At 35.9% G+C, this 9,567-nt stretch overlaps 1 protein-coding gene across 4 annotated transcripts in view; it reads right to left on the bottom strand.

The window, feature by feature from the left end:
- Positions 1-513: 513 nt before the first annotated feature.
- Positions 514-9,567, bottom strand: part of ANGPT1 (angiopoietin 1) — a 254,882-nt gene continuing 245,828 nt past the window's right edge. For all 4 annotated transcript variants that reach the window (XM_019630086.1, XM_019630087.1, XM_019630088.1 and 1 more), the window contains one exon: positions 514-3,361. In XM_019630086.1, coding sequence (XP_019485631.1) covers positions 3,201-3,361 — 161 coding nt within the window. In that variant the 3' untranslated portion in view covers positions 514-3,200. The remainder of the gene's footprint in view (positions 3,362-9,567) is intronic.

Raw genomic sequence — 9,567 nt, forward strand, 5'->3', positions numbered from 1 at the left:
GTAGTCCCGTTGTAAGGGTATGCACAGAGAAAGGGAATGACTGGGCCATTTTTGAAATCAGTCTAGCACAGAAGCTTCTTCATTTTAATCAGAATACAGGGTAGGTGGAAAGGAACTATAGGAAGATGCAGACTGGGGTTAGCCCGACATGTTTATTTCAAATTGAGGCTGTAGTGAGGAAGCACTGAAGGGTTTTTTTGAGCAGGGAAGAAACATCTTCAGAAGACTGGCTTTAAGAATAAGCTAGTGTGGATGTGGGGTGCATGGGAGCAGAGCAGTAGCAGGAGAAAGTATCGTTTCCAGTCGTGTAGGTGGAAGTTAATGAATGTTCAAACCAATGTGTTGGCAATGGGAGAAGACTTAAAGAGAAAGGTAAGAAATGTCAGTATAAGAACTGAACTGGAAAGACTGCTCATACGATCGGAAGCATGGCAGATGAGTAGCATCTCTTTTAGGCTCTTTCCCTTTAATACCAAACTCAGATGTACAACACACATCCTATTACTCCACATGCAGAGTTCCTAGACTTTATTGTCAATTGTCATATGATAATACAGCATTCAACAATTGGCAGGAAACAATCATACAGTGGAGATGTGGGACTCAGACCAATTGCTTTGATCAACCATTCTAATGGAGCGAAGCTTTCTTACCACATCCCAGACTGAAAGTTTTTCAAAGATTGAAGCTTTACTTCATTTCATTGTTTTTTAGTGATTCCATACTTCCATAGATCTCTAATTATAAAACATTCATTTAAAATGACATAAGGTTGCACAAATACATTTTCAATTTTATTTAAATCAAATAAAGCTGTGATTGATGTGAAGAAATTTGCATAGAAACCACATGAATTTTATTGAGATAAAAATTTAAAGACAAAATCCTAATACCTAATTATCTTATTTTGAAATAATTAAATGCAAAAGATACACATGTTAAATGGCCACAAACATGTAGGCATTACACAACGCACATATTGGAGTCATAAAACATTTTATACTGCTTTATTATAAATAACTGGAAACAATATTTCATTTTTCAAACCCAGATAACAAAACAGTAAATATCATGCTTTTTTTATTATTTCATTTTATTTTTTAATAGGAGTTGGGAAATAGTATTTTTATCAAAAGACTGGTAAAAAAAATCTGTAGAAAAACAAAAGCACAAAACACTCACTTTCATTCACTTAAATGAAAACAATTAAGATTTTTAGAGGGAGAGGCTAAACAGTACAACCAAGGAGTCATCAAGAATAGAAAAACTGTGTAATGCCTGCAGATATCACATGTAAGGCAAAATGAGGTTGTATATAGATGCAAAATATAAAGACTTGATGGTAAACTTTAAAAAATATTTCCTTAAAAATGTGAATAGCTCTATTCTCTCAAATGCAGAAAAGCAATGAAGGCATAATAGATTAAGTCACCAGGTCTGGAATTGGTACTGTTGCCTTGAAAAAAACTTTTATTTTTCTAAGGGGATGATACCCAATACATATTTCAATTTTCTTCTGTCATAGTAACTCATGTTTTGATAAAATCTCTTCACTATTGTAACCTTGAACACTAAGAATCAGAAAGCATTTCTAGATAAAATATTGTAGTAACTTCAAATTGCTACAAAAAAGTATGTTCCCCCAAATTCATTTAAAATAGATTATCCCATAGGCATATTTTCATTAAGAGATTAACGGCAGCTAGCAGTCAGAATCTTTTTTATTCAGGTGACTATAATTAATTTTGTGTTTGTGTGTTTCCTTTATACATAATACAGAGGTTTGCAAATTTTCTTAACTGGCATAATTTTCAAAAATCAGAAACTAGTAAGAAAACAGAGCTTAAGGGAGAAAAATATGAAGAAGTAATGTATTTCATAGAGTAGTATAGATTTCTTTGAAAAATGGATTTATTTGCACCAATTAAAAATAATGTTGCATATTCCAGGTTAAACAGCTATTACGTTTACTGTGGATATAAACATGCTTTGTACAATGATATTTATAATTCTTCTGTTATTTTTCATAGACTTCAAAGTGTATCTTTTATAGAAACTGGAACAGGGTAAATCTGGAAAGCATGTTTCAGTTAATTAGCAAAAATTAAATTAGCATGAAATAACAGGGTGAAGAATTGAAGATCATTTTAAAAATAATGAAGTTACACTTACGTGTGCACATGCAAAAAAAAATACTGTAAAATAAACTGTTCCAGTTTATTTGGTTTTACTTCAACTTAATACGCTCTAAAAAACTGCTTTCATGTATAATATCAAAGGAAATATTAAATGCATGCGTATTATTTTAAGAGTTTGATGATATATTTCACATTCTTTGAACTTTACTTAAGCTATAAATATATTTATATATCAGTCAGTCAGTTTTTAAAGTAAATGAAAACTGTAGCATGGGGGGATAATTGTTCACCTTCTATGTTCATACTTGATTATGTCCATTTTTTTCTGAGAACTGTATCAAAATATCAAAGAGTAATAGAGCATGTTTGTACCTCACACTGTTATCCTTCACGGACTATAATTCATTACGGTTTAACAAAATGAAATTTACATTTGAAGATGGGTTCCCTGAAATCAACTAGATAAGTATGATTTAGGAATTAGGCTTCTGAAATCCATTAACGTTTAACCAACTCAAAGGGCAATGCTGATCTTCCCGAACTTTTTTATTAAAATTGTGCAACAGTATAAACTTATTGTTAGTAGGTTTGCATAGAAATAACACCATTTCACTGGTGTGATACATCTTTTCGAAAGGATTATGGCAGACCTGTTTCTATTCTTCATGTATATTCTTTTTGTTGTTGTTCATTTTCTTCCTCTTCTTCTGTCTTACATAAAATAAACCATATTTATCATCTGGCTACCATAGTTCCAAATAAGATCCAGTAGTAGTTTGAAGCGCAGCAAACTGAGCAGTTTCTTCCCTTTTTTAAAGCATGACAGTGAGTGGCATTCTCTATTGTCAAGCCATAGGAGCCTGGTAGCCCCAAGCAGAGACTTTTGTGAACTCAAAAGACTCCAAATCCACAGCCAAGAACCTTGATGATTTCACACAACTGCCACTTTTTGCTGGAAGGGAGGAAATATTGTTTTGCTTCAGAAGTTTTCAAGCAGTTTCTCATCTGGAAGCTTCTCCAGATTTCTTTGTTGTTTTTATAATTGCCTTTGACGTTGTACCTTCAAAATTCCAAAGGTCGAATCATCATAGTTGTGGAATGTAAGGAGTAACTGGGCCCTTTGAAGTAATGCCACTTTATCCCATTCAGTTTTCCGAGGTTTTGCCCGGCTGTATAGAACATTCCATTTAGATTGGATGGACCACAAGCATCAAACCACCAGCCTGAAGGGTTAGTTAATAACGAAAGAAAGAAGAAACAATTACAAATAAATTGAACATTTGGACATCAATGGTATTAACCGAGAGGAAATTTAATCACACGTGTTATGATTATTAGCAAATAGGGAACATTTAATCTGTATCTTCTGGGTAGTGGAATTGTTTTAAACGGCATCCGACTGAGGCAGTATATGAACAATCAGAGAGAGGAATGCTCTCATTGAAACCAAGTTTCAGTGTCACTCCAATTGGGACATGTTTCCTGCTGGAATGAGGGGAAGCGTCTAGGCATCAAGATAAGATCTAAGTCAGGCCAGGATTTCTATGTGGGGCAAGTAAATGCAGAAACCCTTGAGAGGCGTTCCACCTAAGCCTGCTATTGGAAACAGAACAATTAACTATTACTGAAGAAATTCAGAAGTTGAGACGCTGACATCTAAACAGAGAGAAAGAGATGTTTTTCCATTTACTTCATAATTTTGCCAACAACTGACCCTCAGTTGCTTCTGAAATTAATTGGATACTGGACAATGATTATGATGCTCAAATTGAATTTGAATGACTATGCCCTCTCTTTAGGAGCAACATGGAAAGTGTTTATCAATAGTAGCCATTTATTCCTATGTAGCAGTGTTGTTTTTTCTGTGATTGTTCAAGTTCTTTCAAAACTTACTGAAAAGAAAAATGAACAACTTGATTAGTAACATGAGGATCCTGTGCTTGCACGGCTCTCTATAAGGATAACTCAGTACTTTACATTTTTTTTTTAATGAATTAAGCGCTTAGATTTTTAGATAAAACATAGTATTTTCTCTTCTTCTCCTGAAGTAACACTACAGAAATCTTCAGGGAGAAATTTATACCAGAGACGTTCTGGCATATTTTTATTTGGATACAGTTGACCTCCCTTTGATTGCAGTTATACCTAAGGGACTAATAGCTAAAGAAAGAGAAAGCTGTACAGCTGATGTTGGACTGTAACACGAGCATCATCCTGCAGAAACTTTAGAAAAAAATTAAATGGAGAAAAGCTAGTTCTCACTTTTCAACTTTGGAAGATGAATACAGCCGGGTTGTGTTTATAGAGTTCAGACTAGAGACATAACAATCTGTATTAATTACCAGTTCATACTGGGGAACAGGAAGGTTATGTCTGTGAATTTGGGACGATGCTATATTTGATGCTGTTTTACCAACTGTACGCAAACAACACAGGTGGTAATGCAGTCAACACACGAGGGGTGAGAAGGTTCTTGTTTGGCCAGGAAGGAGGAATTGTAAAATGACACCTTTTTTTGCTTAAGATTAATTCCCTCAAATTTTTCATTAAGTATGACTAATAAAAATGTGTTATTTACATTGCAAAAGACATTCTAATATTAGGGAATTTATTTACCCTGAAGACTCTCAAAGGAGAAAATGAAAACCCAACTTGATTGCTTCAGTACTGTCACTTCCTCCTCCTTTCCTATGACTTGCTTCACCCTCTTCCATCACGTTAATGAGCCTTCCAGGTGTCCGCATATCCACCATGGTCTCTGAAGCGAATTCAGTTACTCTATCGTTGAGAACTACCACAAATCATAGAACGACCCTCCAACTTATGTTAGGGAGCTTAGGGCAAAAGGATGTGGTCTGGTTTGGTTTATAGGACTTCAGGAGAATTCTGGAAGATTGTAGGAAGGCAGAGGTCTGTTGCAACAGTAGCCTTGCAATAAAGGGCAGATGCTGAAAGAATACATTGATTGGGAAACTTTGATGAACTTAAGAAAATGACAAGAAACAGTAGGGGCACAGGAGAGAATCAGATCAATTGATCCTGTGTGCTTTTTCTAATGAGTAGAGTGGGGTAATGTTTGTGGTTAAGGAGAATGGCAAGTTAGAGGCATTAAAAGAAGACCTGATGGCTGGGACAGAATTATCAAGGAAAATAGCCTGAAGCTGGGAAGGCCTAAAGACCAAATCACAGCGTCTTCTGTTCATTGTCCTGAGAGCAATGGAAAGGCATGGCATACACCAGCTGGCCCATCCCTTCCCATGTACTTAGTGCTACACCTAACAGTTTGCTGACAAATGCCTGGCGCGTGACTACGGGCTTCTTGACAGATAGACTGACTTTGACTGCTTCTTCTCATAAAGTCTCTATGGTCTGAAGTAGGCTGGTTTACCAAAATGTTATATTTGATAAACACCCCAACATGTCACATCCATACTTATTGCATTCATTTTTTGTCATTATTTATTCATTCCACATGTAATGACTGCGAAGTACTATCACAGAATACTCAATTAGACAGGTGTGGTCCCTGCGCTCATGGAACTTACTGCTAAGGTGAGAAACAGACAAAAAGTAAGCAAGTCAATAAAATACAAATCATGAACAAAAAGAAACAGAAAAAAAAAAGATTTAGGGAGCTATAACAGAAGATAGCAGGAGATCTACTTGACTTTTCAGCCATGGAAGAAGTTGATATTTCATGAGACCTGAGGATGAGAGGGAGGCCGCCATGTGAAGATGGGGAAAGGCTCTAAGCAGAGTCCTCCTCCAACACCAGGAGGAAGAAAGTGCCCTTGGAGGATTTCAGGACTAAGAACATCAGTGTAGCTGTTATAGTGAACAAGGGGGAGAAGTAGGAGGTCATGGTGGAAGGTTGAATAATGTTTATGGAAAAATTTGCAGCTTATTCAGTCTACTTGTCCATCATCAGGTGAACAAGTAAAATACTGTCTAAGAATGGGAACCAACATTTAACCAGGGTAACTATGTCTGTCAGGTTAAATGTTTAATAAAATATTCTTTAGAGCTCTCACTCTACAACTATGATTTGCCAAAGCCATCCTGAGCATACGTGGCAGCATGATAAAGGGGGAAAATTAATCAAGAATCAATTAAACAAATATTAACCAATGGGAAGATATAGGGGTCAGGCTGACTTTAAGGAGTACATAGCTTTGTGTAGGAAACAGACAACGAACTTAAAAAATGAAATGAAGCAGAAGGTCCTTGTTTGTGTGTTCATAAGGTCCACTCCTATAGCAACTAAGCTGGGTCCTGCGGGATGGTTTATCTTCAGACATAAAAAGATTCTAAAGACAGTATGTACCCTGGGAGAGCAGAAAAGAGTGTCTTCTAAAAGCTTGGGTTGGCTACAGTGCCAGTAGGTAAGGGGTTGGAAACTATATGGCTAGGAAAATAAACAGGAGTGACAACATGAAGGGTTTCATAATTTTAGACATTTTCTTGTGGGCAATGGGAAACCTGTGAGCACCAGATCAGATATTAGAAGACCTAGACTTTGATGCTAATGTCATCAACTCATAAGCAAGAGATTTTAGGCAATCATATAGATAATATTTGATAGTTTTGAATAGTTAATATGTGTTGGTGACTCTGCTAAAATATTTATATGCATTCTCTTATTTTATTCCCCAGCCTTGTATCGTGTGGCAAATGCCATAATAAAGACACCAATGCTCACACAACGTCACACAGCCACTTAGCTCTTCATTCATAAGATGTGAACTATAAATGTCTGAGCCACAAATTTCAGAGCACAGTTGCGGGTATAAGGTAATGCATTATCAGGGCGTGTAAAATCCAATCTCGAGCTTCCCGTAAATTATCTAGGAAGTGGGGTAGAAGGTGGAGCAGGAACGAAAGGGATTAGATTTGTGGGGCATCAAAATAGTTCAATAATGATGATCAGGTCATCAAGGCCAACACATTCCCTTATTTGCTTGGTAAAGTTCATTAGTGAAATATGAAAATAATTTAGACCCAAATGAGTCTAGTTATACAATGTTTGCATTGTAAAGATATGACATTTAAGTACCTAATACGGGCTTTGTTTTCAATTATTTGTTTTGATTTCATGAGGAAATCAAAGCACTTAAGGAGTTCGATTATCTCTTTATCTTAAGACTAATGGGACATGCACATTATCCAGAGAGCAATTGATGATTATAAAGATGATGATGAATTAAGACGGCTGAAAATGAAACGAAATGGCAAATTCTTTCTCATGATACTTTTGGGTGTAGTGTCCTTTTTCTAAAATACTCCGAACTTCAAGGTAGCAAAAGTAGTGATTTCTGTGTAAGCAAGTATTCTGTGTCCTCTGACATATATGTATTCTAAACAAACGAGAAATTTCTTTGCATCAAATATTTCAGTTTGTCCACTTTCTACCTCTCTTTGAGACAATGAAGCATGACGAGCTCTTTTTAACAAACCCTGAAAGACGTAGTTTTAAAGGACATTTATGGAAAACAGGCAAAAAAGAACAGCAGACTCCTGGTCACTCATATGTACTGCCTGGCATGTGCAGATAATCATATGTACTCAGCACTCAGTACACATGTAAATTTTCATGGAATAAAGGTGTTCTTTGTGAACTTACGATAGGAGGGTGCCTGGGTGTGCAGTTCCTTTCGGATAAGTTACCAAACAGCTGAGTTATACATCCTCTGCAATCCTGGGGAAATGTTCTCTTTAGACTTTGTTTTATATGTGCCCAGGAATAACAAATAAGCAATATGCTAAACAAGTGAATCTAGGAAAGGCAATTCAGGTGGAAAAGAACTCAGTGATGCAAGCAAAGGCTTCCATCTGCTGTTGGGACAACTGATAAAACGTCTCAGATGTTTTAAGATTGGCAACTGCTGAGATGTATTTTGCCAAGCATTTTTCTTCATAACCTGTAACCTTATGTATGTTTTAATAAGAAATCTGAGATGCATGTTTCTAATTCATTTACACTTAACTCATTAAAATTTAGTTTTGTAATCATTATCCTGGGCTTCCCAGGCCTTTAAAAATCATTTAAGTCTTTTATCTCTGAAGCAGAAAATTCACATTTTATCACAAATAAAGGAAACTGTGCCCAGAAAATAGGAATTTGATTCTAAACTTTGTACTCAGGAAGTTCACATTTATTTAAAAGTCAGGAAACCTAACTCTCAAATTCTTTTGGACCTAAACAAAATGTCTCTCAACACGTCTTTTCTAAGGTAAAAAGTACAGCAAAATAAAAAGATATACCTGTTTTTATAGATTTCTTTCTTTCATTTTGAATGTATGCATTCTAATCAGCAATATGCAAAAGAACGTGCACAGAAAATAAGGTTTTCCTTTTTTATCGCTAAGGATGAAGCTGAACTAAACCGGATGGTGCCATTGCTATCAATGGGATGGATCATGAAAAACTACTTGCTGAGTTCACGTGTAAGAAGTTGGAACTACCCATAGCCAGCCCCAAGGTGCAGCTGCACGGGCTTGTGTGCAGGAGGCAGAGGTCCTTTCTAGAGGTCTGCATTCCTTCTGTCATCTCCTACTATAGCCTCTTCAAGGATGAGGACTTGGCTGTTTTCCCTTTCTCTTCTTTGTGTTCCAAAGATGAAAAGTTGTTTATCCTGGCCAGTAGTCTCGAATTCATTTAAACTTCTAGGTATTCTCTTACTGTCTCTTCACTCCCTTGGAATTCATTTCACGTTTAACCCCATTGAAGTGAAGAAATTCTCATTAAAGTGTGCTGAAAACAGTAAAATAGAGCTAGACTCTTGTCTTTGAATGCCATTCCTTTCAACAGAGGCAGGAAGAGGAGTGGATGAGGTGATAGCATATCTGAGGGGGTTGCGTTCAAATCCTACCTCTGATATTAATTCTGTAACTTTTGGCCAATTATTTAACTTTTCTGTATCGTAATTCTTGACAAAGGCATTATTGTGGTCCCTGGTTCAAAGGTTGTTGAGAAGTGTCATGTAAGTTATTAAATATAAATCCTTTAGGATAATGCAAAATTACCTATTAGACACTAAGACTGAAATAAATATTTGCTATATTATTGTTGGAGTAAAATACAGACAAAATGAAGTGTTTGATTATTTCTCATCCACTGTCAATTATTAACTTTTGGAGACAGCCATGTGCTATAGACATATCAGTTCTGGTTCAGCTTTTTCAAAACTTATCTTTTGAGAGACATTTCCTGATATTCTTTGCTCTTTCCTAATATGTGAAAATTTCCCTCAGAAAATAGGACTATAAATTTTGCACTTAAGATGTTCAAATTTATTTGAAAGTCAAGAACCTAACAGTCAAATTTTTTCCAATACTGGAGTTTAGTTTTCTGGGGTTTAGTTATTCTTAAAATTTAGTCTCAATCTTAATATGTATCCCTTTGTCCCATGTGTGTGCATGCAAAGACATA

Source organism: Hipposideros armiger, unplaced genomic scaffold (genome assembly GCF_001890085.2).
Source record: "Hipposideros armiger isolate ML-2016 unplaced genomic scaffold, ASM189008v1 scaffold_889, whole genome shotgun sequence".
Taxonomy (NCBI): domain Eukaryota; kingdom Metazoa; phylum Chordata; class Mammalia; order Chiroptera; family Hipposideridae; genus Hipposideros; species Hipposideros armiger.